Below are 27,994 nucleotides of genomic sequence, written 5' to 3'. Positions count from 1 at the left end.
GTGGGGCTGTGCTCATTGGTCAGAGAGAGAAAGGGCAGAGCACAGCAGAGAGGCTGAGGGTCTCCCCAGGGCCACGGGGTGTTGCAGTTGTCTGATGCGCTCAGGTTTTAATATTAGAATCCCGCGGGCTGGTCTTCAAAGGTTAAGCCAACGCTGTTCCTAGAACAAGGCCCCCCAGGCCATGACGCACTTGCTGTCCTTTCTGTAGACCCCCGACTGGGGCCGGCGGGAGCCTTTCCCGCTGCTCCGGTCCCGCGGGGACCACGCTCACGCCACAGCTCTCCCTCCCTCCTCTGCAGCGAGCGTTGGTCGCCTGCATCTTTCGCTTTTCTCTTTCACCTGAGCCGTGGAATTTGCCAGCATCAAGGTTCACGGCGTCACCCTCCGGTTCTTAGGCATGCAGCCGTGTGGGGAAGGAGGGGCGAGTGAGACCTGCTGCAGACCCACAGCGGGAAGGGCCCTGGGCACCGCGGCAGACGTGGGCCCATCCCAACCCCCTGCCCCGTTCTCGAAGCGGATCGTGCGGACGGACAACACGCAGGTCTCCCCCATCTGAGGAAAAGCAGGGCCTGTGAGGACAGACTTGCGTGGGGGGGGGGGGGCGGGATCAGGGTCCTCTGCCTGGGAGCTGAAGGCCCCGCTGTCCCCATGGGCCCCGCGGCGCCTTGGATCAGCAGATGGGACGAGAGCCTGGGCGGGGGAGGACCAATGAGGGAGGCTCGAAGGGCAGAGGCCACCTAGGAGACTTTATTCGCATGTTCACACTCCTCTCCGTGCCAGGCCAGCCCAACCAGAGCACTGAGCCCAGGCTGCGGTTCGGGCAGGAGTCCCGGAGCCTCGTGGGGGTGACAGGTTGGCAGGTGGGGCTCCTGGCCCCACTCACACGTGCTGCCTCCTGTGGCGCAGCACCTCTGTTGGCGTGAACAGAAAGTCCTTCTGGCAGGCCTCGCAGTGGTAGGGCCTCTGCAGGGCAGACGTCTTCTGGACGGGTTCAGGGGCGGCTTCCTCTGCCCCTACAAGATAAGTAGGCTGTTGGGGGTGGGAGTCACCCCTGCGTGTTCCCACCCCACCCTCCAAGTCCCAGGCACCCAGAGGACTCAGGCCACCTCCCAGTCTCTGGGGCCTCTGGTTCCACCTCCTCAGGGAAGCCTTCCTTGATTAACACACACACACACACACAAGCAAGTCTCTACTCTGTGTGTCTCGTCGTGTCTGTCTCTGTCAGCCCCTGGGACACACAGACTGAGGAAGAGCGCATCCTGGCACGGGGACCATGGGGTCCCACTGCCACGTCCCACACCAGCCCCGGCTGCTGTGGTGGGGTCTGCCTGCTGTGGCACCCCCTGGGTGACAAAGGGACAGGATGGCTGAGCCAAAGACAGCAGCCGGACAGAGAAAAGAACGAGAGACACAGCAACAGACAGAAACCGAGGCAGACAGAGTCAGCCTCACATGGAGCCCAGAGAGACAGACACAAAAGAATGAGAAAGAGGCGATGTTCTGGGCCCTCCCGTCCCTGGTTCCCGGTCTCTGTGACAAAACCCGATGTGGCACCAACTAGAGCCAGAGGGCTGAGGTCCTCAGTCCCCAGACGGGGAGCGGATGAAGGCCCAGCCTCGCAGTAAAGCCGCACAGGAGGGGCGGGTGGACACAGCTGCCCCAGCCTCCCCCACGTCCCTACCTGGCGGGCCGTCCTGCGGGGCCTCAGGGCACGTGTTCTCGTGGGCGATGCGCTCCAAGGGCGTCAGGGGCAGGTGCAGGCCGCAGTGGGGGCAGGTCCAAAAGGTGCGGAGACAGTCACTGTACAGGTCCGTGTCACTCTGGGGCAGGAAGTCTGCGTCAGGATGTAGCCCCCTGCCCCACTCACCAACCCCCTGCCTGCGACCTGTGCTAGTACCCCTCGGGGCTGGCGGGCCCCACGCCAAAACCACCTCCTGCCCTAAGCTGGGATGTGGCTGGTCGCGGGGAGGCCGGGACTCCCTCTGTTTCGGGTCAGGGGTGGGGTGATGGGCCGAGGTGGGGTCCATGCTTACCGCAAGGCAGTTGTAGGTGAGAAAGTCAGCGACTGCGTAGCCCCCTTTGGTGGGGTGGGGGGAGAGGGTAGAGCTGCCAAAGAGACCCGGGAGACTGGGGGCAGCGGTGATGGTCTGGGGTCCCACATATAGGTTCTGGACTTCCAGCCCTGTGAGCCGCCGGAGGCTGTAGGGAACCTGGGGAAGGAAAGAGAGACAGACTCAAGGAAACATTGTTAGGGCACCTGGATCCAGCTATGCCTGAAATTGGACCCAGGACAGGGCCAACTGCTCAAATCAGTCACAGCACGGTCTCAGCCACTGGCTGTAAGAGGCTGGTCTAGCATCCATGCCGGTGCCCCTTTTCTGCTCCCTGTCACCTGTGGGACAACAACCCAACCCACCATCACCCAGCACGCTGGTCCATCCCCCCTGCCCTGGTTCCCCAGGCCTGCAGCTCTGGGAAGCCACCCTGGTGCACACCCTTCTCTCTACTCCATCTGCATGCAGACCTGGGAGCAATTCCCAGCTGCCCACTTACAAGGTGGGGAATGGACCTCACACCTGCCCCGCCCAGTTCTTCCCTGGGCCCTCTGTGAACAGACTGCTTCTTACAGCTTCCCTCTCTGGCCTGCACACCCTTCACCCCTCGTGAGAGCACCTCACAAAGCATGTGCAGTGGTGCTCAATAAATGCACACAGAACTGCGCGGGTTGGGGGAAGGGGCCCCGCAGGGGCTAATGGCTCGGCCTCTGCCGCTGGGTGCCTGGGGTCAAATGCAAACCCCAAAGCACGACCAGGGAAGGAGGGGGAAGACAGGCCTTCCGGCCTCTGAATGTGGGCACAGCCATGCAGGCAGCACGGACCTCAGATGCCACGAACCGCAGCAGGTCCCGGCTCAGGTCTGCCACCTCCCTGCGGTCCCCCGGAGCCGCCGCGTCCTCCCCTTCGTCCACCTCTGGCCGCTGCCTCTGGGCCTGATGGGCCAGCTGCCGGTCCAGGATGCTTTCCCATTGGGTCCGGAGCCGCACAGAAGCTGCCAGAAGCCGGAGCGCGCTCTCACTGTCCGCAAGCTGGAGCTCCAGCCAGCCGTCAGCCACCACGCGCGAGCAGTCGCCGTTGGTGTCTAGGGACCGGCTGAAGAGCAGGAGGGACTGGAAGGGAGGGGACGAGAGGCAGACGGTGGGGTGGGGTGCGGGGCAGGACACCAGCTTCGAGAGACCCTGTCCACCCCTCATTCCCCCCACTTGTCCGTTCACCCGCACCCCCCACCACACCCCCCCCCCGCGTGCCAGGCCCCTTCCCACCTTGGCTGCAAGCGAGCGTCCCTGCCCCCCCAGCACGAACACTGTACTTGGACAAACAGACCAACCAAAGTCAAAGCGTAAACTGCACTACATTCTAGGAAGTCCGGGTCCTCATCCAGTCTCGCCAGTGGCGGTGACCTCGCAGACGCCTCTGTCAAAGCCGCCTCAGACAGGGTCCCTCCCATGTGAACAGTCACTATTTATGCTTTCCCCCTAGCCTCGCTCCTCCGTAGAGCGGGAAGGGAGGGCGGGCCTCGGCCGGCAGGGTGGTGTGCGGAACTCAGGAGGCGGGGCAGCTAACGCTGGCAGGACTCTCCCTTCTTGGCTATAGACATACACACCAACCTATCCACAGCCCACACGTGGCCCCAGCCCCCACCCTCTCCTGCCAGGACGACTACAGTCGCCTCCTCGCTGGGGTCCTGATACTGCCCTGCATCAGACCCTGTTCCAACCCTACTCAAACCCTCCCAGGAGATGGGGAGACGCCCCAGCCTCTCGGACCTCCTCTCTCTGACCCCAGCTCCAGCCACTTTCCCCTTCACTACCTCTGGTCCAGCTGTTCCCTGGGCACAGTGGGCATGCATGTGCCTCAGGGCCTTTGCACTTGCTGTTCCAAGACACTCTTCTCCCTAAGTACCCTGGTGGCTCCTTCCTTCGTTCCACTGCACCTTCTCAGCGAGGCCCACCCTGATTGCCTTCCTATTACAGCCTGTTCCCTACCCTCACCCCACCCTAACCCCTTTACCCTATTCTTTTCATTTTCCCCAAGTCCTCCTAACCCGCTAGCATGTCTGTCATTACTGCCATCCTCCCCAGCTGCATGTGACCCCTGTGCCAGCAGGGACCGGGGCTGGTCTTACTGCCTGCTGGGTTGTCGGTGCCTAGGCCAATCCCTGGCACCCAGCAGGCGCTCAGCCAAGCGCTTACTGGATGAATACTCGAAGGCAGAGACAGCAGCCAGTGGGGGAAGGCGGCTCTTCCGCCCAGCCTGGCCTCCTGCCCCAGGGACATGGTCAGGCTGCGTGGCAGCTGGGACACACCTGCAGAGCAGGGACGCGGACACAGTTCACCAGGTAGGGCTTGTTGGTCTCCAGCAGCGAGACGAAGACGAGGAGCTGGTGCTTGCTGCTCACCTTGTCCTTGTCATCTGCAATGGTCCAGATGGAGGCTCAGGGCCCCCCCCGCCACCCGATCTCCTGCCCACAGCAGCCCCCGCTGGTCTGTCCCCCCAGGGCCATTTCCATGCGGTAGGAAATACTGCTGATTTCACCAGGCATCACAGCAGCGAAAACACCAGACCTTGTTTTATGCTTCTCAGCGACAGGCCTGGGACCAGATCCCAGCAAAAAGGAGCAAAACGTAAGGTGACAGAAGACACAAGGTGGCAGGAAGCTGGGTGAGGCTACCGAGGGCTCGTCCCATTCTTCCCCAGGAAGGGGTCTGGGACTTTTCAAAATGAAAAAATAAAGGAGGAAAACAATGTAACAAGAAGAGAGCGGACTGTCTAGAAATTTACAGCTGTTAAAGATTTGAGGGGAAGGTTTCAAATTCTACCTTCACCATTTAAAATTATAAACCTCAGGGGCACCAGGGTGGCTCAGTGGATTAAAGCCTCTGCCTTCGGCTCAGGTCATGATCCCAGGGTCCTGGGATCAAGCCCCGCATCGGGCTCTCTGCTCAGCAGGAAGCCTGCTTCCCTTCTTCCCTCTGCCTGCCTCTCTGCCTACTTGTAATCTCTGTCAAAATCTTTAAAAAAATAAAATAAAATTACAAACCTTCCCTTTTGGAGTTAATGTTCACAATTTACCGTGGTTACTTTGTTTATAAACAAGGACAGAGAGCAGCTATCCCAGAACTCACACAGGGGGCACCCTGACCAGGCCCCTGCCTGGCCCAGGGCTTGGATGCTGCGTTCCAGGCCCCAGCGGCCAGGAGGGGCGCCCTGGGGCAGGACCAAGCTTGGACGCTCATAGAGCCCCTGGGACAGGTCCTCCCTACTTGCTAAAAGCTCTGGCCTGGGGTGTGGCCACAGCGCCTCACTAGTCACCATAGGGAGGATGGGGCTCAGCGTGGGAGTGAGTCCCCACGAGGTCTGGCTCTTGGGACCCCAACACCCCGACACCAGCCGGGTCCCGGGTCCCAGCTGACAGGTCCCACGTCAGCAAAGTTTGGGCGGGAGCCAGGAGGCAAGCCCCGATGGTGAGGGGCCCCTGACGTTATCGTCCCCCCACCCCTCACTCCCCTCCCAAGGGGGTTTTCTCTCCCTGCCTAGACTCCCAGTACCTCGGCTGGCTTCGCCGCCCCTGGCCGCCTGCTCTTGCGTGTGCAGTACCTCTGGGCTGTTGGCAAAGATGCAGGTGGGGTGCAGCACGGTCCCCTGCTTGGATTGCGTGTGGAAGATCTGCAGAGGCAGACGCCAAGTGACAGAGGCCCTCAGACCTACTCCTCCGCTGCCCACAACCCTTTTCCTCCACTCTCTCGGCCAGATTCCCCAGCCACGTCTCCGCTCAGGAGTCCCCTCCTCCAGGAAGCCTTCCCTGACACCCCCACCCCTGCCCCGGTGCACTGGAGCCCCATGAGGGCAGGGCCAGGACTGTTCCTGTGTCCTTAGCACCGAGCACGGCCAGGAAGGTATGCCGAGGGGCGAAGCGCCCAGAGGAGGCCCACCTGGTCCGAGTCCTTGCGGCTGCTGTTGAACGGGTCCGGGACGGCGAGCTGCGGGTAGAGGCCCCGGCCCAGCACCATCTTGAGCAGCGCCATCTGGTCCCGTGTCAGGTCTTGGGCCGAGCTGGTGGCTGCCTGTAGCTGATCCAGGCTGTGTCGCAGCTGAAACTTCACATCCTGCGAGGGGAAGGTGGGGGGAAGGCAGGTTCCTGGGGGGCCAGCCCGGTACCCGAGGGGCTGCCACTAGGACCCCAGGGAGCCACAGAGTACGGGGGTCAGGTCCTGTCTGTGCCCCCCGACCCCCGGCACCCACCTGGATGTCCACGCCATCACCAGCCCCCCGGTCCTCGTCGCTGGAGCCGCCGTCCACGCCCTCCTGCAGCCGCAGCACCTTGCGCCGCCGCCCCCCGCCCTCCTCATGCTGGCGTTTCAGACGGTACAGCTCCCTGCGCTCCCGGCGTTCCTGCAGCCGGCGCGAGCTGTCGCCTGGTGTCGCGGCCTGTGCCCGGGCCAGCAGCCCGTGGTCCTCCAACAGCTCCTGGGGATAGGCGGAGCCCGGGTGAGGGACACAGGGCAGGCTGAGTCTGGGGCTCCGGTCCTGGGCCTGCCACTCGCCGGCCCCTCCACTTCAGAGGACTTGGGATATCGTGTGCGACACAAAGAGAGGAGCCCCGGCCTTTCACCACCCTCTCGGACTCTGCAAGCCAACCAAAGCCAAAGCAAGGCCCTGGAAAGCCGGAGATGCCAAGAACAGTCCAAGCATCTGCAGTCCCCGATGGGGGTGGGGATGGGGGGCATCTCCTAAAATTGCACAATAGGCCATGGTCGGGTGACCGCCCCCTCTGGGCCCCAGTGTGGCCATGCACAACCACGGGCAGCCATGCCACTGGGGACTTACCCTGTTCTAAAGGCACTTTCGTCTATTAACTTTTTTTTTTAGATTTTATTTATTTATTTGACAGAGAGATCACAAGCATGCAGAGAGGCAGGCAGAGAGGAGGGGAGGCAGGCTCCCCGCTGAGCAGAGAGCCCGATGTGGGGCTCAATCACAGGACCCTGAGATCATGACCCGAGTGGAAGGCAGAGGCTTAACCCACTGAGCCATCCAAGTGCCCCTCGTCTATTAACTCATTTAATCCTCACAGGATGGCACAGAGGCCAAGGCCCAGGGCCGTGCAGGAACTTGCCCAGGGCCACACTGCTAGCAAATGACAGCTGGGACTTGCCACTGGGACATCCGCTCGGATCTGGTGTGCCAGCTGCTGCCCCCTGCTGCCTCCCAGAGCTCAGCACCCTGCTCCAGATGGCAAGGTTCTTTGTGAGGATATAGCATGTGACCATTGACCCTGTCCACTTCTCCAGAAAGCCCTCCTGGATTTCCACCCATGACTCACCCAGGCCACCCCACATCTGAGTGTCTGATGGCTGTGGAGGTGGGTATAGGGTGGGACACCGACTGCTCCATCAGAGAAAGAAAGGGGTGGGTGCCCCCGCACTAGCTCTCCCACCCCCACCTGGCCCCCTCCCCGGTCCTGAGCCTCACCTTGAACTGGCGCCGCAGGTTGGCCATCTCGTACAGCCGGTGCTCCTCTACACCCCGACGGCGGCACCACTTGCGTGAGTTTCTGCTCCGCTCAGATTTCACCTGGGTGGGGGACCGGACGCCGGGGGGTCAGGGCCTGGTCGGTTAGAGAAGGGTGTAGGGGCTGACCCAGCACCCAGACACCCCCAGCCGCCCCCAGAATGGGCCCAAACAGCAGTCCCTGGAAAAGGAGGCAGGAACACACGTGTTCTCCTTCTTCTCCCAAGTCTCGGTGTCACTGCTTCCTCCTACAGGAAGCCTTCCAGACTACACTGGGTCAGACATCCCCTCTGGGCACACCTAGCACCTTGGACTGCCATCACAGCCCATTCTGGGAGGTCACAGCCCAGGGACAGGTCTGCCTCCCTGCACAGGACTGTGTGACTCTGGAGGGCAGGGCCAAGGGCCTTCAGTCACCACCAGGTCCCTGGGACTGCCTGGCCAGAGCATGTGCTGGATACTAAGTGCCATCCTAGGAGCATTGGCCCTTCCTCTGGGCAGCAGTGGTCTTACTCAGTGCTTTGGAAACACTCCCCTCCCCTCAACACTGGGCCCCAGCACCTGCTGGTCCCATGGCCACGGGAGCAGATGGTGGAGACAGGGGCCTTCTAGTCCGCAGAGGGCTCAGGGTCCTCGCCGGGGTAGCGGGCCTCCTCTCGTCCCACTCGCAATGTCACAGACAGGAGCCCTACCACTGGCCTCACCTGCACCCAGGCGTTGAAGACGTTGAAGAGCGTGAAGGGGTCCCCGTGGTCACTCTCCAGGGGCCGCCGTGCCGCCGCACACTCCGGGTGGCTCTGGGCGCTGCGGGTGAAGGGTGACTGGACACTGAGGGCAGCCGCGATGGTGAGCACGGGCTCCGCCAGGTGGAACATGCAGCCCAGGATCAGCATCTTCCCTGGCGGGTCAGGGAGATGCTGAGCTGAGCCTCTTGGTGACTGGGACCGCCGCCCTCCCCGCCCTCCCACTCCCAGCCGGCCCCCCACCCCCTCCACCTTATCCGCAAAGGGCCCTGGGAGCCACAATGACAGAATCGAGCCCACACTCTGCCTCCCAGGCATGCAAGCTTGGGCAAAGCCTCAGTTTCCCATCTGTAGGTTGGGGGTGACCACAATCTTGCCTCCTGAGGCACCAGGTGGGCATGGTCGGAGGGCTGGTCCGAGCATTGCCCCTGCCCGTCTGGCTCCCTGCTCTACACCGGGCGCCCCCCTCCTGGCTTGGCTCTCCTTCCCCGCACGCCCCACTTCCTCTAGAAGGAAACTCCACTGGAGCCCTGACGGCCTGGCCTGCCTGACACACCACAGACTCCTGTGCCTCTGGACAGGTCCTCTCCTGCACTTTGCGTACAAGGTGGAGGCGGCGGACGCAGGAGCCGATGGAGGTGGGGAGGGGAGGAGCAGGAGAAGGGAAGACAGGGAGACATCGAAGCAGCAGGTCCCTGGTCTGGACCCCCAGGCCCTCGCCTGTCTGTCCTGTGGTCAGCAGCCTGAGTAACACGTTTCTGACTCATCCTTACCAGTCCCTTTGGCCGCCTTTCTGGAAAGTTCCTGTTACACATCTAACCTTATAAAATAAAACATGGCAAGAAAATGAGGCTGTCCCAGGGCTCTCTAGCTCTGTCCTTTGGGCAAGTCCCTCCCTCTTCCTGCGCCTCTGTTTCCCCGTCAGTGAAACGAGCCAACAGCCGCATCTGGCTGCCAGGAGAACAAACCGGGCTTCACCGGGGAAGCATCCGGCGCCCCACCTGGCACAGGGGAGGCGGGACTGAGCCATCTGGGCCCGGAACCTCCTGGCACTGCGTCAGCTGTGCCACCTGCCCCGTGGGGCTTGGGGACCGACAGTGTCCGCCCGGCTGCGGGTGCCTCCCAGCTCTGCCCACAGCGTGACCCTGGGCAAGTGACAGCCTTTCTCAGAGGCTGCAGTGAGTCACTCCCCTGTCACACCAGGTCCAGCCCAGGGCCTGTTGCCCGCCTGCTCCGGACCCTGGGGTGCAGGTCCTTGTCCCTGGCCAAGCTTCAACTTTCTCACCTATACAGAAGGGGTGACCAAATGCCCTTCCGTCACCAGATGAGAGTGAAATGATACAAGCCACACAAAGCCTTTCACTGACACACAGCGAAGGCCCACAGAACGTTCTTTTTCACTTCGGATCAGATTCCCCTGGCTCTAGCCCTGTGTCCTTCTAAAGCAAACAGAACCGTCTTCATAACCATGAGAGGCCCTCGGGGTCGGTGGTCCCCAGTCTCCTGTCCCCCCGAAGCTCCGGCTGGTGCCCTGAGGGGACGTGAATGATGGGAACACAGCTGGAAGGTTCTGTGGAGCATCACGCCTGGCCAACAGTGCCACAGCGAGTCCTGCTCGCCCGGGAATATTGGCAGGCCACAGAGCATCCAGCTCGTCACGAGTCACGAGAATCAAAGCAGGACACGTCGGTCAGCGAGCTTCTCAGAAGGGCCCGGGATGACTCAAGGATGAGCAGGAGGAAGAAGCGGGCTGTGTTGACATCCTTACGACACCAAGGAGGGGCCAGCAGGGAGGAGCTGGGAACAGGGTGTGCGGAGGAGACAGGGGCCTGTTGGTTTACTCCCACACCCCAGCGCCCAGAACCGTCTGGCACAGGGAACTTATGAGTGATCGGACAGGGCCCAGAGAAAGTACAGGCTGGCCTACGAGTCACGCAGGGCATGAATGGTCCCCACGGCCACTCCCAGCGCCCTGGGTGATCACCCTGGAGGACGTCCTCACCAATCACGACATCCACAGGCAGCTGAGCCAGCAGGGATCCGATGGGGGTAAGGGCCTCGGAGCTGTCCAGGGCCCCCTGGTCCCGGAGATAGAGGATGGCCGTTTCGAGGCTGGCTGGTGGCGGAGGCTCAATGAAAGGGAAGGTTCGCGGGTCCCCCATGCTCATGCTTTTCATCTGGAATGACAATTGAGCCCCCCAGGAATGGGGGACACGGGAGCTACTGTGCAGCACCGGCCGGGGGCTCACAGATCACAAACTCATGCTACCTTAAATCTCCCAATGTCAAGGCCACTGTACAGAGGCAGGGGAGAAGGGCCACTGGCTATCTGTCCAGCACCTCTTCTCCCAGACCAAGGACAGCAGCAGAAGTCCTTAGTCATTCCTAAGCCAGACCACCCCAAACAACGGATGTACAGCCTTGTGAAATCCTCTCTTTGGCTCGGTAGTTTGAGGTGGGCCGGCCTCCCTCCCTGCTGCCCGGAAGGATGCCCTGTGCTCATGAAAAAACCTTTACGTTAGAAGCTCTGGGTGTGGGGCAAAGGCCAGATTTTTTTATTTCAGCTCTCGAGGTGATTCCAGTGAGTGGCTGAGGCCAGAGGTCCCCTCTCTGAGTTACTCAATCAAGGCCACGGCCCCAGGCAGTTCCAAGTCAACCAGGAGACACCAGTGACCTAGTGCTGCTGACAAGACAGGGTGGGAGATCGGCCAGGGGCCTTCAGGGAAAGGTTCCCGGGGCCTTAAAAATGAGGCCTTGAGGGGTGGCAGTTTTGTCTGCCTCTGGATGGTAGCGAGGGAGGTGGTGACGCCATGGCTGCTGAGCCAGGTGGCACGTACGGGCCGGCATTGAAGCCCGACAGCCTCAGACAGAAACCTGCTGGGACACCTGCGGCAACTTAAATCCTCTCTGTGCGACTGGTTCCTTATCCAGAAATTGGAATAAGACTACCTGCTCCCTAGTATTTGTGGGGATCCAAACAGTTCTAGACACACAACACCAAGGGCGCCCGGCCCATAGGGAATGTGAGATAAGCGCACCATCACTGCCTCCACTGCTACGCTTGGCAGAGCTGATGACGAATGGAAGACAGAAAAGGCTAGAACAAGGGGCACCTGGGTGGCTCAGTAGGTTGAGCTCTGCCTTCAGCTCATGTCATGATCCCAGGGTCCTGGGAGTCCCGCATCGAGCTCCTTGCTCGGCAGGGAGCCTGCTTCCTCCTCTCTCTCTCTCTGCCTGCCTCTCTGCCTACTTGTGATCTCTGCTGTCAAATTTTTTAAAAAAGGCTAGAACAAGCCTGAGCCCTAGAGGACATCACCGACCCACTTCAATAACCAAGCCTTCCGCTACCCTGTCTGCAGACCGCGCCTCACATAAAACGGCCCATCGTCCAGATCGGGCAGGCTGCACGGGTCAGGAATGCACAAAGAGGATCCCAAGTGGAATTTTTGAAAAAACAAAATCTGACAGAAACCCTTGGGGTGCACCACCTGCGGGCAGGGGGCTGGTTTGTGCCCCGAGCCACTCCACCCTCCTGGGGGGAGGCTGCTGCTGTGGAAAGCCCCTCCCCACCCCCCTTGGCCGTCCTCTGCCCAGGCACAGAGCCCAGGGCCACGCTCTCCCATGGGGAGGGGTGGGCCCTGGAGTGAGCGCTAACGGGGCAGGGTGAGTGCAGGGGCCCTGGCCCTCACGCCCTCCATGCTCCTCCGCAGGCTGCACCAGGAAGGGGCCTGGGTCCCCCCAAGAAAGAAACTGCCCAGCACCCCGAGGACTAAGGTCTGTGTGTCGGCCACTCCACGAGGGGGCCCACACGGCCCTGCAGCCCAACCGTAGCAAAGCTGCCTGGGAGCCAGGACCAGACTGTCCCGAGAAGTCCCAGTTTCAAGAGCCGCTTTGGGGTGGACTGGCTGTCGCCGCTGAAAGCATTCCAATTGGGGTCCCAAGCCTGGGGACCCGGGGACAACCCTGCCCTTGCCAGGAGAGCAGACGTTTGGAAGTGCAGTGCTCCCCTGCCCCGCCCACCCGCATGGCACGGAGGGTCCCGCTGGAGGCCTCACCTGCAGCACCAGCGCATCCAGCGCTACCCTCCGAATCTCCGGGACGGGGTAGGGGGCGAAGGCGTCGTAGTCAGACTCAGCATAGAGCCGGAAGCAGACGCCGGGGCCTGTGCGGCCGGCCCGGCCCTTGCGCTGCTCGGCACTGGCCTGACTGATCCAGAACTCCTGCAGCCGGTGCAGCTTGGCCTGTGGGTCGTAGCCCATCTCCTTCACCTTCCCTGCGCGGGGACAGGACGGCCGGTGCAGTAGCCGCAGGGTCCCCACCTCAGGCTCGGCCCCTGCCGCCCCCGCTGCCTCCTCTATCCCAGTAACCCAGTAACCCAGTATCCCAGTAACCCTGACATCTCCTTGACTCAGCCTTTTGCTCTTCATTCACAGGTCTCGGATTTGCATATTCAGAAGCCCGGTTATCCAACCATTCTTATTAGGCACCTGCTGTATGCCAGGCTCTGTATGGGGCTCAGCTGTAAACACTGTCCCCAGCCTGATGGGGTTGAACAGAACAGAGGTCATCAATGCTAAGACCAGCTCTGGCCACTTTCATTGCCTCTGAAAATGGGACGCATCTCAGAAGCAATGACATATCCATATTTCATGGCCAGCATTTAAAAATTTCGATGGTGTGTAAAATTATGGGATGTTTTATCACGGACGGTCCCCAGATTCGGTAAGGTCACTGCTAACACCGAGGGTGCTCTCTGTGCGGGGTACCACCCAAAATACCCAGGGGAATGTATTCACTCACTGAAGCCTTCCAGCCCGAGGGAGGCTCTGCTATTACTGTTGCTTTACAAATGAGCGAACAGACACACACAGTCTCAGGGACGCCACCTCGCTCACACAGCCAGGCTGGCCCCAGCGTCTCCCAACCGCTACGCTACACTGACTTCCCAGAGAACCGTCTAGCTGGGAAGACAGAAAAGAAATAGACCAACAGATATAAAATATAAGGCCCATACTCTGAGGAACAATGGGTCTCATAAGGGAAGCTACAGCAGGAAGAGGAAGGGGAAATCACCAAAGCGGACAAGCTGAGCCTCTCTGATGGGGACACGTTTATGCAGGCCCTGAAATGAGATGAGGGGGTGAGCCTTGTGGATACCTGGAAAAAGACGGCTCTTGGCAGGGACACCAGTAAGTGCAAAGGCCCTGAGGCAGGAGCAAGTTTGGAATGTCTGACAAGATGCTGGCGCTGCTCCACAGCCCTAAAAACCACCTACTCTCTGCTTTGGCCTGGAGTCCCCCACTGCATTTACACATCTCCAGACCCCACACTTCTCTCTAGGACCTGAGGGGTGGCAGGGAGCAGCCCTTACCAGAATCGACAACAAAGCGGATCCCATCAATGGTGACAGAAGTCTCAGCGATGTTGGTGGAGAGGATGCATTTCCGAACTCCAGGGGGGGCCACATCGAATACCTGGGGGGGGGGGGGTGTAGGGAGGAGGTGACATCCGGGACTAATGGACCCTTGCTGACCCATGTCCAGTGGCCTCCCTGACGTGTCCTGGATGGCCCACAGGCATTTCACACTCACCTACAGTATCTCGAATAGCCTTAGCGCCTCCCACTGAACGCTTTCCTCCTCTTCGAGTTCCCATCTCGGAGATGGCTCATCACACACATGTGCCACAAACCTGGGCTGTCCTGACTCCCCTGCCCCTCCCCACTCCAGCCACACCTGCATGTTTTGAATGTTTCCGAAATTCATTCCATTCTCCCCAAACCCACAGCCCTGTCCTGGTCCAGGCCCTCTCTTCCAGCCCAGGTCCTGCCCCAGCCTCCTTCCTGGCCTCTGGCCTCCCACCCGTGATCACACACAGCAGAGGGATCTGCTAAAGGACAAACGGGCGCCACTCCCCACCTTGCTAGAACCCTCCTGTGCCTCCAGGAGCACTCGGGACAAAGCCCAAGCACCACAATGGGTCTTTGAGGCCACGCAGCCTAGGTCTGCCCACCTCTCACTAGCACCCAGCCTGCCTTCCCCATCACAGACCCCAGACGCCCTGCAGGTGGTCTCCCAGGGACCCCACCTTTCTCTCACTGCAGGCCCTTTGCACAAGCTCTTCTCTTGGGCCCAGGAGACCAACAGAGTGGACAAGAGTGGAGGGTCTGCAACTAGGCCTGGGGGCCAGATCCAGCCTCCTGTTTTTGTGAATCAAGTTTTAACCCAGCACAGCCTCACCTGTGTCGGTCTGCACCTGCCTTCCTACTGTGAATGGAATAGTTGTGCTAGATGTGAAATGGCTCACAAAACCCACAACTCTGGGGCCACCTGAGTGACCCAACTGGTTTAGTTTCTGACTTTAGTTCAGGTCATGATCTTGAGGTCCTGGGATCAAGCCCTACGTCAGGTCCCCCTCTGAGCGGGGAGTCTGCTTCTCCCCCTCCCTCTGCCCCTCCCCCTGCTTACGCTCTGTGTCTCTCTCTCTCAAATAAACAAAAGAACAAACCTACGACTTTGTGCTCCCTGGCCCTTTACAGGAAGTTGGTAACCTCTGGTTAACAGCGTGGGCTCTGGTGCCAAACTACCATATTCCAAAGCCTGGCTCAGCTACTTATGTGAGCTCGCACAAGTGCCTGACCCACTGTGTCTGTGTCTGTCCTGGGTAACAGCGGCCCCTGGAAGACAGGGCTGCTGGAAGGTCTCAACAAGGCAAGGCGCACACACAGCTGCCCGCTCCGACCAGCTCCACACACATTAGCCAAGACACCCTTCTCCCTGCCCCCTTCCTAGGCTGGGGCTTTCTCGGGTCTCAGTTTTGAAGTTTCTTCCTCCAGGAAGCCCTCCCTGAATCCACCACAACTGTGCTCTGCTCTCCCGTTTCCAGAACTTTTCTTATCATGGCTTGCCATCTCCCTCCACAGACCGGCAGCTACTTGAGGGGAAGGACCGTATCTTGGCTCCCAGCGTGTCCCAAAGAGCCCCCTTGGCGCGAGGGGAAGCACTGAGGAGGTGGTCTTTTCAATCAACGACTGAGGGTGACCTGAAGGGTCTCCTCCCCAGGGGATTGCAGTGGTCACCCTCCACAAAAGCCTCGATGCGGCCTGCCTCCAGGGATCCACACCCTCACCCAGTACCTTCCCCCTGATCAGAGCAGCCCAGGTCAGCTAACAGGACCCTGCAGACATGACGGCTGGGTTGTCCAAGGCCAGGCCGTGAAAGATGTTGTGGCTTCTGCTTGGTTCTCTTGGAGAGAGCCAGCCACCAAGCTGGGATGGCACTCAAACAGCCTACATGGAGGGAAACTGAGGCCCCGGCCAACAGCCTACTACCACGGAGTGAGCCATCTTACAGGAAGGCCCTCCGGCCCCGGGCCAGCCTTTGGATGGAAGCAGCCCCAGCCGACCCCTCAGCCGCACCCCCCCAAGACATACTGGGCCAGAGGCACGCCCCCACCCCTCCAAGCCTCTCGCAAATTCCCAACCTGCAGGAGCCATGGGAAAAGAGAACAGTACGCATTCGCCAGCTGCCAGGTTTGGGGGCTCCGTTACAAGGCAACAGACAACTACCAGGATGACCCAAAGGCCTCTCTGCCAGCCCCTCCCGTTCCGGCAGGGCAGCCTCTTGACCCTTCCCCACCCCTGGCTCGCAGACTCCCACCTCCACACCAGAGCTCGAGGCCTCCCGCACCCACACCCTGACGCCCTCCCTCCCTCGGCTACTCCAAGCCCTCCTTGTCCCGCAAAGCTCCACTCATGCCCCCTGCTCAACAGGAAGCTCACCCTGGCAATACTCCCTCGACCGCCCACAGGCCCCTCCTCCCTGCCCACCCCACCTGGCCTGGTCGCACGGGCCACGCGTGGTACCTTGTCCTGGTCGGCCACGGAGAGGGCGCTGTGCAGCGGCAGCACCACCCAGCGCTGGGTGCGGCCGGCGTACGCCTGGGCGGCCTCCAGGACCGAGCTGATCTCTGCCATGCCGCTGAGGAAGACGAGGACATCGCCCCGCTCCTCGGGGGGGTACTTGTTGTCAATGGCCTCCAGCACCCTGAGGAAAGGCCGGGGGTCCAGCTTCTCAGACTTGGATGCTGGTGGCTCGGCCTCCTGTGGCTGGTACACAACCTGCGGGGAGATGGCGGGGGCGCGCCTGTCACCCGAAGCAGGGGCGTCGGGGGGGTGGTGTGTGGCAGACAGTGCAGGGAGATGGCGCAGGCCCATCGAGCAGGTTAATGAGAGGAGGAGGTTCTAAAAGGACAGCATATCAGGGTAACCAGAAGGCTCCTGGGGACGTGTGAGTTTCGCATCTGGCCACTGGCCACATACAGGTATTGATGCGTGAAAACTGGCTGAGCTCCACGCACGACACGTGCTCTCTCGGGTTAGGAGGGGACCTTCAGCAACCACAGATTTTTAAAGGGTGGGGCCAGGACCAAAAGCCTAGAAAAATCACTTCTCAGACAGCATGCTCCCCGCTTCGTATTTTTTTTTTACGGCTGCCTGGAAGACAGAAGGATGGGTATTTGGAACCCCAAACCACAGGGACCGACCGGTGCAGTTCCTGGTGCTGGGAACTCCGGGGCTCCTACCAACTCCCGCTGCAAGAGGAAGGAGTGGCTTTCAAAACACAGAGAGAGCTGAGAGCGGGGGCAGACCGGCGTGGAGGGCCACTGGGAAGCCACGTGGGAGGGGTCCACGAGTGCCACCCAGGGTGGGAGGGTGGACACATACGGAAGGGGGTGCAAAAGGGGATCCGAAAGAGCAGAGAGAAGCTGTGGGCCCAGGTAGCGTCTGCGAGCAGGATTCCAGGCCCCACTCTGCTGCTCCACACCTTCCAGCCTCTGTCTTACCTCCAGGGGTGAAAACCCTGGCACAGGGCGCCCACGGCTGTGGTGGGGCCCCCATGAGTTTTCACTCTGCTTTCTGACAAGACCACCACACTAGCCACAGCAAAGAGGCCCGAGCGAAGGGAGCAAAGTTCAGGGCAAAAGTTTCCAGAGAACCTGAAGACCTGGGAAGGGAGGTCAAGGAGTATGTGGAGTCAGGCCTGGGCAGGACCGCTGTGGGCACAGGGTGAGGTTGTAGCGGGGGGACAGTGTGTCGAGTGGAGTGGGAGACCCACAGTGGCCCCAGAGACCCAGCCCCTTCCTTCCTGGGCACGCCATCCCCTAGCAAGAGAGAGTACCTTCCGGCCCCCTCACCTCGAAGTGGGGTGGGATGCAGAGAGAATGAGACAGCTGCAAGGTCATGTCCAACTTAAAGACAAAAGGGCCTTTTCCTGGACTGGGGCTCTCTCCCTCTTCCTGAAAGCTTTGACCAGACAGACCTGGTCAGCTCCCTAGGACAGCAGTGCTGGGCCGGGGTGGGGGGCACCCCCAGGGGCATTTGGTGACATCAGGAGACATCCTGGGCCATCACTCCTGGGGGAGGAGAACGCTGCTGGCAGCTGGGAGGAGAAGCCAGGGAGGCTGCTGAACAGCCTGCAACAGGCAGGGCAGTCCCCACAGAAGAAGAATTATCTAAAAGGTCAAGAGTGTGGAGACTGAGCAGCCCCACCCCGTGAGACAGGAGAAAAGAAGAGCCCAAGTCCCTGAAGGACAACATGCAACAGAGCTGCACACTGGCCTGGACCAGCAGGACTGTTACATAAGAGGAATATAAACTCGTAGCTTTCCAAGGCTGGGTCTCCTCCCCGGGGCACTGCGCACCTGCCCGGCAGAGTGTACACGCTCAGAAAACAGCAGCTTTAAAAGAGAGAGCGCGAGTGAGACCGCCTTTCACGGAAAGATGGGAATCTGAGCCGGAGGGAAGGGACAGGTCCGGGCTGGCCAGAGTGGGTGGGAGGACTGGAGGACGTGGGGGCAGCACTGACCGTGATGGGGAACAGCCTCCCGGGCACCTGTACCACCGGGGCATTGCCAAAGTAGCTGGAGAAGAGCGAGATGTTGATGGTGGCTGACATGAGGATGACCTTGAGGTCGGGCCGCTGGGGCAGCAGGCGCCGGAGGACACCCAGGAGGAAGTCGTTGTGGAGGTGACGTTCGTGGACTTCATCCACTATGAGGACCTGGTACTGGGGCAGGCTGGGCTCCCGCTGGATCTGCCGCAGGAGCAGCCCCACTGTCAGGAACACGATCTTGGTGGCCGCTGTCCGCGTGCTCTCAAAGCGGATCTGGTAGCCAACCTGAGATGGGGAGGGGGTGGGGGTCAGGGGAGGCGCCTGGACCTCAGCGCCAGCCCTCACCCGCTCACACTGAACATTCAAGCAAACAAACGCCCCCACTCCCCGGCCCCCTCAGACTCGGGAGTGCAACAGGTGTGGACCCCATCTCTGCCACTTAGTGCTGCTGACTCTGGGCGAGCACTTCCATACGCCAAGAGACATTTTCACCCCTAAATGCTGGGAGAAGGGGCGCCTGGGTGGCTCAATGGGTTAAACCTCTGCCTTCAGTTCGGGTCATGATTCCACGGTCCTGGGATCGAGCCCTGCATCGGACTCTCTGCTCAGCGGGGAGCCTGCTTCCCCCTCTCTCTGCCTGCCTCTCTGCCTGCTTGTGATCTCTCTCTGTCTCTGTCTTTCTCTCACTCTGTTAAATAAATAAATAAAATATTAAATGCTGGGAGAATGGGACGTGTTCATGCACATAAAGTGTCTGGCACAGAGCCTGGTGTCTATGCTAATTAATGATCATGGAGATAGTCCACCTTTCTTTGAGTCCCTACTCTAACCACTGAAATGGGCGTCCCCCGCTAATTTCATCCTCACAGCCACCGTGAAAAGAACCACTACTCTCACCTCACCGATGGGGAAACTGAGGTCACTCATCCAAGGCAAAACACAGTTCAAAAGTGGTACTGGGAGGAAATGATCTCTTTTTTAAAAATTTTATTGATTTGAGAGAGACAGAAAGCACAGTGGGGAGGAGCAAAGGGAGAAGGAGAGAGAGAATCCCAAGCAGCCCCAGATGGAATTCGATCCCACAACCGTGGGATCGTGACCTGAGCCGAAACCAAGAAGAGTCAAGATACTTGACCAGCTGCGCTACCCAGGCGCCCTGTGAGAAAATGATCTTAACCCCTACTTCACGTCACACACACATCAATACCTGACAAATTATAATTTTTTTTGTAAAGATTTATTTAATAGAGGTCACAGGTAGGCAGAGAGGCTGGCAGAGAGAGAGGAAGGGAAGCAGTCTCCCTGCGGAGCAGAGAGCCCGATACGGGGTTCGATCCCAGGACCCTGGGATCACAACCTGAACCAAAGGCAGAGGCTTTTAACCCACTGAGCCACCCAGACGCCCCAACAAATTATAATTTTAAAGGTAAATATCTTTAGGAAAAAACACAGGATGCATTTATGTCAAGGTAGGGAGATACTCCTTAAACAGAACCCGGAGTGCCAACCACAGAAAGAAAAATGACAGACTGGAACATACTTAAATAAAGAAACACCGTCATCAAAAGAAGCCTTTAGAAAATGGAAGACAGCTCACAGAGACAACACCTGCCATACAGAAATCCTACAAAGGACCTATTTCGCTCATCTTTAAACCCCAAATGTCAAGAAAAAAAAGACAACACAAAAGACAAACCGGGAAAAAGACCTGAACAGACACTTGGGAAAAAAGGATTTCCAGTTGGCCAACAAACGCGTTCAACCCTCAGTTGTCAGACTAATGCAAATGAAAACGTGCTACTGCGACCCACCCACCCAGAAAAGCCAGAACAAGAAAGAGTAACTATAACAGGGCCAGCTGGGAGTGTGGATGGGTGCGGCCACTTCGCAAAGCATTTTGGCAGCATCTGCTGAAGCCAGACGTCCCTGCAGATCTGATGAGCTGGCAGGCACCTTCCTGGCTACATCCCCGATAGAAATATGTACCGACAAACACCTAATGGCATGTTCTAGAATGCTGACTGCAGCACCCGCACATAAGAGCTGGAAACTGGAAATGCCCCGAGCTCCTGTCAATAGCGGAAGGGACGGATACCTTGTGGTGTCTTCTCAGGGGACACTGAACAGCAGCGACAGAGAACTGTGCACCCACACGCTCTACCGCAGACAAGACTCACAAGATTGGTACCGAGCGACAGAGGCCGGGCACCAAAGAGAACACACGTTTTGATTCCACTTATAAAAAGTAAATAAAAGAGGCAAAGTTGATCTGTGGGATTTCCTCTTTAACTCAGTTATCATGACGTAAGACGATAATGTATCACTCAGAACAGTGACCGCTCTTGGGGGCTCAGGGCAGTAACTGGGGCAGGGTGGGGGGGAGACAGAGGGTTTCTGGAGTGTTTACATAAATGAACTCAATTTGTGAAAATTCACTGAGCTACATAAGATACGCACATTCTTCTGTTTAGGGTATTAGAATTTCAATAACGATTCATAAGTGGTAGAGCCTGGATTAGAACCCTCGAAACCATTAGTAAAGAAGTATCCTCACTCTCTTTCTTACGGCTGCTAAAAACCAAATGATCCCTGGGACATTTCCAATTTTTTGCTGTCAAAAATATTACATGAGGGGGGCCTGGGTGGCTCGGGGGTTAAGCCTCTGCCTTCGGCTCAGGTCATGATCTCAGGGTCCTGGGATCAAGTCCCGCATCGGGCTCTCTGCTCAGTGGGGAGCCTGCTTCCCCCGACCTCCTGCCTGCCTCTCTGCCTACTTGTGATCTCTCTCTCTCTCAAATAAATAAATAAAATCTTTAAAAAAAAAAAAAAAAAAAAGAAGTTACATGGGAGGTGGGGGGCACCTGGGTGGCTCAGTTGGTTAAGTGTCGCATTCTTGATTTGGCTCAGGTCATGATCTCAGGATCACGCCCCACATCGGTCTCTGCATGCAGCCTGCTTGAGAGTCTCTTTCTCTCCTGCTCTCCACGCTCCCACGCTCTCAAAAATAAAATTTTAAGAAAGGGTTATGGGTAATGCTAGTGCCTTTCGCACTGGAACCACATTGGGGCCAATCTGCAGATCGAGCTCTAGAAGAATCCTTGCTAAGTGAAAAGGTAAGAGGTCTGGTAACCTTCACTGGTACTACGGTAAGGGCAACAACCTAGGCTCGAGGTCGTGCTGGGAAACCCAGAAAGCCAACGTGGCCCACTCACCTGTGAGCCGTACTGACTAAGGCTCTCGAAGCTGACACGCTTGGCCAGGGAGATGCAGGCGATCCGCCGGGGCTGGGTGCATGCCACGTGACTGAAGCCAGCGGCCAGCAGGTACTGGGGCACCTGGGTGGACTTGCCACAGCCTGTGTCCCCGGCCACGACCACCACCTGGTGCTCCTTCAGCGTCTGCAGGACCCGGTTCCCGTACTGGGCGATGGGAAGCGCCGCCCGCTCGCGCTGCAGTTTGGCCAACCGGCTGAACGCCTGCTTCTGGCCGAAGTCCAGGTAGTGCAGCAGGGCTCGGCGGAACTCGGCCACTCTCTCCGGGGGCTGCCTGGCTAGCCCCCGGGAGTCCCGGGTGTCGGGGCCCAGAATCGAGAGGTTGATGCGGTAGCGTGGGTCGTAAGTGCGAGGTAGGTCAGCCAGGGCTGGGATGCTGTGCTGGGGACGCGCTGGGGCTTTCTCCCCCTTACTGGTGGCCTTGAGATTCTGGAATCTCTGCAAGCGTTCAAAGAAGGCCCAGAACTTCTGGCACTCCTCCGAACCCTGACGTATATAATCCTCGTCACGGAAAAAGGCATCCTCGAAAATGCGTCGTGTCTCTGGACAATTCCAGTCCCATTTCTCGAGGGCCTCCTCCTCGCTGGGATCCCAGAGTCGGCCTCTGTGATCCCCGCCCTCCTTCGTTCTGGGAGGAGGCATGCTGTGGTTATCACAGCTCTGTCCTAAAGTAGCAGGGAGAGAACCACTCCCTCTTCAAAGAGACAATCTCCCTCCTCATTGATGGTCCAGGATGACCACGGGCAATGACAAAGGTGCCCAGGGACTGGCTCAAGCTGGTGATACCCAGGGCCCCTCACGACTCCTGCAGTGATTTCTGGGACAGATGCCAGTCCATCCTGGGTTTTCAGGTCCGGAACACCTGGAGGAGAGAAGCCACTCATTCGTTTTTAGAAACATTTCCTGAAAGCCTGCTGTTTTGTAGGCACTGGACTAGGCCACCCTGAGCCTTCTTATGTGGTCGTGGTCACAGGCAAGAGACAGACAATCCTGTGATGGGACTGTGGGAACCCACAGGAGCTGCCTGACCATGCTTGGTAATCTAGAAAAGGATGCTCAGAGATGTTTGACCTGAAACCTGAAGAAGGCGGGTCACAGGGACAATCAACAGCAGAACCTTGCCATGAGACAGTAACACAAGAGGGGTGTGGCACAAAGAAAAGAGTAAGGCAAGGGTTTCTGGGGTCTCTGAGCTTCAGGACGCCTAGGAACGCTTTGAAATCGAGTGCACAATTTTGCAAGTGTCAGATTATCCTCCGTCCTTGCTTGCCTGGCACATCCCTTCCTTTTCTGGTAACAGTACCCACTGGCTCCCCTGCCCTGTGAACAGCAGCCCTTCCTGGATTCCACCCAGCTCTGCTGGTCTTGAAGTCAGGCAACCCCTGATTGGGCAAGCGACAAAGGCCTGGCTAATCATGTTCCCCTCCTCCTTCAACCAGTGATTGGTGCGAGAAGTGGAAACATGACCCACAGGGGGCCAATCACAGCCTTTCTCTGGAATTTACACTAGGTTGCCGGGACAGAAAAGCCCTTATGGTACCTACTGTGGTCACAGGGATGACGTATAAACCTGGAGCTGTCCGTAGTAGCTCATGAACCTGAATCTTTCCTATAAATTTAGCCTAGAGAAAAGCCTGCCCTTGGACAGAGGGAAGGACGTGCCAGGACAACCACTGAGCAACTAAGTGGAAGAGAGAGGGAAGAAGCTTGGCTTGGTCCACTCCGACCCTCATGTCCCAGTAACACAAGAAAATACCTTCTTGGGCAAAGTTGGTTTTCTCTCAGCTGCCTAAGTCCGAACTAATCATATGAGAGCATAGCCTCGTAGCTACAATATTCTGGAGTGAAGCACCTCACTCAGATTCTTAAAGTTTATGACCTTAAGAGGATTCAGAGCCTTCCTTGGTATAGGTCTTGGAGTAAGGCAGATCTGGGTTTGAATCTCTGAATCTTCATCATTTGTTAGATGTGTGGCCACCTGCAAATTGAAAATGGGAATAGTATCTACTTCCAAACACTGCAATGCTTAGCACCTAGCCTGGCACAGAGGAGCTAAACAGTAACCAGAATTCAAGTACACTCTTCCTCCCGGTGATGACTAACATACGGAAATCAGTGACAGAAACCAAAGCATATAGCCTGGAAAATTACACTCAAAAGGCCACCATCTGGGGCTCCTGGGTGGCTCATTTGGATTAAGCGACCGACTCTTGATTTTGGCTCAGGTCATGATCTCAGGGTCATGGGATCAAGCCCCACACCAGGCTCTATGATCAGTGGGGTGTCTGCTTGAAATCCTCTCTCTAGAATAAATCTTAAAAACAATAAAGGCCACAATTCACCTTTTTCTGAAATGAGCAATGATTTCACCTACTCTCCCTTCAGTCTCTCGGTGCCACCCGGAACAGATTTCAGAGATTCGATCTCTGCAGTCCCAGGGGGATCTCGGGCCATCCTTGGGAGTTTATTAGAGACAGAAAGGGGGTTCCTGCTGACGAAGAACCTGTGAGCCAGCGGAGTGGTTTCCCACAGGAGCAGCAGCCCGTGATTGTCATTTTCCAGCAAACACCTGGGCTGGATGATGCTAGAGTGGCTTCATAGGGAACTCCTGTTGCAGGGGAGGCAGCAAGAGGAAAAAGCCTTAGAAGGCTGTTGATACTGAGCCTGGGATCCCGAGAAAAGGATCTCGAATGAAACAAAGAGCATTCCTCCCAGCTGCAAGCTGCCTATGAGCATGTGGGCCCAACTGGGCAAGTACCATGTTTCTCAAAGAGTCTCTTCTTGTAGGCAACCATGTAGATTTCCTGGGTCCCCTTGGTCCTCTGTCACAGTGTCTGTGACTATCTCTGGGTCTTGTGGCAGTGGCCTGCAGAGGTTTTCTTTGCTTCCCAAGCTCTCCCCCACTCTGGCTGTCCGTCCTCATGTCTCAGCCTGTCTTTTTCAGCTCACCGTGCTCAGCCCTCTTTCCTTTCAGAGACTGGTCCTGTCTCTCCTCATTTCTCTTATCTTCAGGTCTGATGGTCTCTCCAACAAGCCTTCTCCACCTGACCCTCTTCACTCCTCATCGGTAATCCATCTGACTTCCTCATTTGCTCGTTCAGTCGTCTTTTTCGGACGCTCCATTTTTGTCTCTCTCCAATTCCCAGTCTGTTACCACCTCTCCCACCACTGTGACCATTCATCTCCATTTCTCCACCTAACATTTTGTCTCCCAGTTCTGCTGCTTTGAAGCTAACAGAGCTCCCCATGGATCAGGTGCTATTCTACATCACACACGTCTATCTGTGTGCACAACTACATACATACACACATCTACACTTTCCTCGTGTTAAAAAGGGGCACCTGGGTGGTATAGCCAGTTAAGCGTCTCTTGGTTTCAATTAAGGTCATGATCTGAGGGTCGTGAAATCAAGCTCCACGTTACTGGAGGCTCTCTCTTTCCCTCTCCCTCTGCCCTTGTCCCCTTCTCTAAAATAAATAAATCTTTTTTTTTCCTAATATTTTATTTAGTTATTTGACAGAGAGAGATCACAACCAGGCAGAGAGGCAGGCAGAGAGAGAGGGGGAAAGCAGGCTCCCCACCAAGCAGGGAGCCCGATGCGGGGCTCGATCCCAGGACCCTGGAACCATGACCCGAGCCAAAGGCAGAGGCTTAACCCACTGAGCCACCCAGGCGCCCCTAAAATAAATAAACCTTAAAAAAAAAAAAAAGGTGCTATTATCACTCCTTGTCGTTGAGCGAACGACAGGTTAAGTACACAGTGCGACAAGGAATTCAAATCTAGGGAGTCAGGCTCCCATTTATTCCTCTTCATCTTAGCGGGAGTCTCCGTGGTCTGGCTTTATCTCCCCATTTTTAAACTTGACACTGTCTTTTCAGTTCTCTTTGCTCTCCAAGCTTACCAAATGCACTCGCTCTCCCGAGCCCCATGTTTCCACACTCGGACGGCTCTCTTCATCGGTCTGCCCAAATCACCCAGCTCCCATCCATCTCATTCACTTCCCACATCCGGCTTCCTCTCCAAGTCTCTTTCCTTGGAGGCTCTTCCCCTTTCTCAGTCCCCCCATCAGCTTTTGCCAGGTTCTCCCTATGTCACTGCCTCCGTCTCTGTGCATCTGTCAGTCTCCATTAACGAAGAGAAATCTCACTAAGATGGAGCTAGGAGGCTGGAAGGATGAGAGCTCTATGAGGATACCATCTGAGGTCAGTACAGGAACTGTCAATTAGAGGCTCCAAAAGAACTACCAGCAGGAAAGAATCATCAATTACAGGTGGCAACAGGGAAGGAGGTACAGCCGCATCTCCTACAAGAAAAGGACCACCCCACAACTCGGCCAGGGAGAAACCATCAACACCCTGAACTCTTGCGCTCTTCCAACAGACTTTCCATTCAAAACAACCCCTCCCAACTTCCTCCTCTTTCTCCATAAAATTATCTTCTCTTTTATTGGACTCGCCAATGATTTTTGCTGTAGCTGGCTTGTCCCAGACTGCAAGTCGCGGTTATCCCCCAAGTAAACCCATATTGGCTGGTAAAGTAACATTCTAAGGTCAAAGACAGTCTTGTTCCTCCGTTTGTCTACTTCTGTTCGGTGGCTTGCCCCCCACCCCCCAAGTTCACGGTGCGACCCCATTTCTCTGCAGCCTCTGGGAGGCGCCCTCGGGGGACCCCCATTAGCTCCCTGCGGCTTCCGTCCTCTCTCTGCCTCCTCGTCTCTCGGTCCCTCAGCTTCTCCAAGCTTCTTTTCGTGACTCCCATTCCTGCCAGTCTCGAGCTTCTGTGTCGCCCAGGTGTTCTCGGGGCGCTCAGGCTCAATCTCCGTCCGCTTCTCCCGGGTCCCTTGTCTCCTCCAACGCACGTCCTCATGGTGGAACTTCCCTTCTCACCCCTAGGCTCGCTCCCAGCTACCCAACCCGGTCCGACACCAGCCACCGCCGCCGCCACGGCCCCGCTCAGCCGCCCCGCCCCTCACCTCACTAGCCGCCGGGATCACTCCAACTTCCGGTCCCCAGCGCCCCTCACGCGCGCGAAGCCGGTTCTGCGCCTGCGCACGCCACCCTCACGGCCAGGCCCCACCCCGCTGCAAGCGAAGGAGCCTGGGCGCTACGGCCAAAACCCATTCTGCGCCTGCGCACAACATGCTTCAGCTCTTCCTCTCTTCAAGCTGAGCCATGGATGACGCTGCGCCCTCTAGAGGTCGACTGTAGCGCTGCAGCGGAGACTTGCAAGCGCCTCCCCCCTGCCCCTCCCCCGCCCCCAATGCATCGCGCGCGCTCTGCGCTCCCCCAAACTTTCTTTGCGCTGGATCGTCCCCACGCCAGAGAGAAAGCTGGCCAGAACCATATTAAACACTAGGGCTATTAAAGTGCTCCTGTGATTCATTCACTATAATCCATAATTATGATTCAGCTCAACTCCCCAGCCTCATGAAGGCAGGGGCCACTCTCGTCTTGGAGGTCCCGTGCTGTCCAGCGTCCACCACTAGGATCAGAGAGTTAGTCAATGTTTGTTGAATGCATGATTAAACAAATGAGAAATTAGAGTCCTCTCTAGTCCTAGGCACTCCAGTCATTGTGGGTCTGAGCCTCAGTTTCCATATTTACAACATGAAGATAATATCTGCTTTTCAAGATCGTTGGGGAAAGTAAGTGAAAAATGTGCACATAAGGTACATAAATTGCTTTTTCACTACTGTGCACCGTAGGCACTCAATAAATGTTAGATCTTTCCTTCTCCTTACAGTCTCCCATCATTCTCCTTTCTCCTTAAGAGAATGTTGCGGTTGAGAAGGTAGAGCCTTCAGTTCCAGAGCCAGTTCTAGGCACTGAGAATTCAGCAATGAACAAAACAGATGAAGCCGGGCTCCCAGGGAGTTCGGGTTTTAGTAGGAGAAACTGACCTTTAAATATTTTTATTTAAATAAAAATAAAAAGAATGTCAAGTAGTATCTCCAGGCTCTGTGCAGAAGAACAAAGCAGTAAAGGGGCAAGGAGTCATGGTATTTTAAGTAGCCTGGTTAGAGAGGACAGTTCTGAGGAAGTAGTAGTATTGGAGCAGAAATAAGTGAGGCAGCAAGCCATGGAGCACACCAGAGCTGGAGGAAATCACAAGAGCAGATTGCCATGGCAACATTGTTGGTGAGTTCAGAGGTCAGCAAGCTGGCTTGTGTGGAGGGGGTGAAAGTGGGGGAAATAACAGGAAATGAGGTGAGGAAAGGAGGAGAGTAGACCAGGCACACTCAGGTGAGGATTTTGGCTTCTCATCTGAGTGAGGTGGGAGCCATGGGAGGAGTTTGAGCAGAGGAGGGACCTCTGACCTTGCGAGATTCTGTTTCCCTTGGTGGGAAACGGATATAGGGAACCAAGAAGAGGAAAGAGGCCCTGGAAAGCAGCTGATGCAGTAAGTGAGAGAAGGCGGGGGGGGGGGGGGGGGGGGGACCACAACGACAGGATGATGGCTGAGAAGGTGGTGAGAAGTGCAGAATGGTTCTGTGCATACTTTAAGGCAGAGCCCGGA

General features: G+C 57.5%; 1 protein-coding gene across 8 annotated transcripts; it reads right to left on the bottom strand.

Moving 5' to 3' along the window:
- On the bottom strand, positions 1 to 26,544 carry DHX34 (DExH-box helicase 34). Of its 8 annotated transcripts, none has more exons than XM_032325046.1 (19): positions 26,451 to 26,491; positions 23,356 to 23,454; positions 21,417 to 22,338; positions 18,178 to 18,489; positions 16,176 to 16,430; positions 13,683 to 13,785; positions 12,367 to 12,584; positions 10,314 to 10,488; positions 8,273 to 8,466; positions 7,530 to 7,631; positions 6,300 to 6,524; positions 5,990 to 6,163; positions 5,606 to 5,723; positions 4,363 to 4,469; positions 2,879 to 3,166; positions 2,034 to 2,210; positions 1,682 to 1,820; positions 884 to 1,013; positions 1 to 403 (listed from the first exon to the last, which is right to left on the bottom strand). In XM_032325046.1, the coding sequence occupies exons 3-19, from the start codon at positions 22,116 to 22,118 to the stop codon at positions 370 to 372; spliced, it is 3,453 nt and encodes a 1,150-aa protein (XP_032180937.1). In that variant the 5' UTR covers positions 22,119 to 22,338; positions 23,356 to 23,454; positions 26,451 to 26,491; the 3' UTR covers positions 1 to 369. The 8 variants fall into 8 exon arrangements, with proteins under 8 accessions (XP_032180937.1, XP_032180936.1, XP_032180938.1 ...); XM_032325045.1 differs by lacking the exon at positions 26,451 to 26,491 and adding an exon at positions 23,819 to 24,333; XM_032325047.1 differs by lacking the exon at positions 26,451 to 26,491 and adding an exon at positions 24,235 to 24,325.
- Positions 26,545 to 27,994: the final 1,450 nt, after the last annotated feature.

Source organism: Mustela erminea, chromosome 19, assembly GCF_009829155.1.
Source record: "Mustela erminea isolate mMusErm1 chromosome 19, mMusErm1.Pri, whole genome shotgun sequence".
Classification (NCBI taxonomy): domain Eukaryota; kingdom Metazoa; phylum Chordata; class Mammalia; order Carnivora; family Mustelidae; genus Mustela; species Mustela erminea.
The sequence above is the reverse complement of the archived record's forward strand: the minus strand, read 5'-3'. Positions and strand labels throughout refer to the sequence as shown.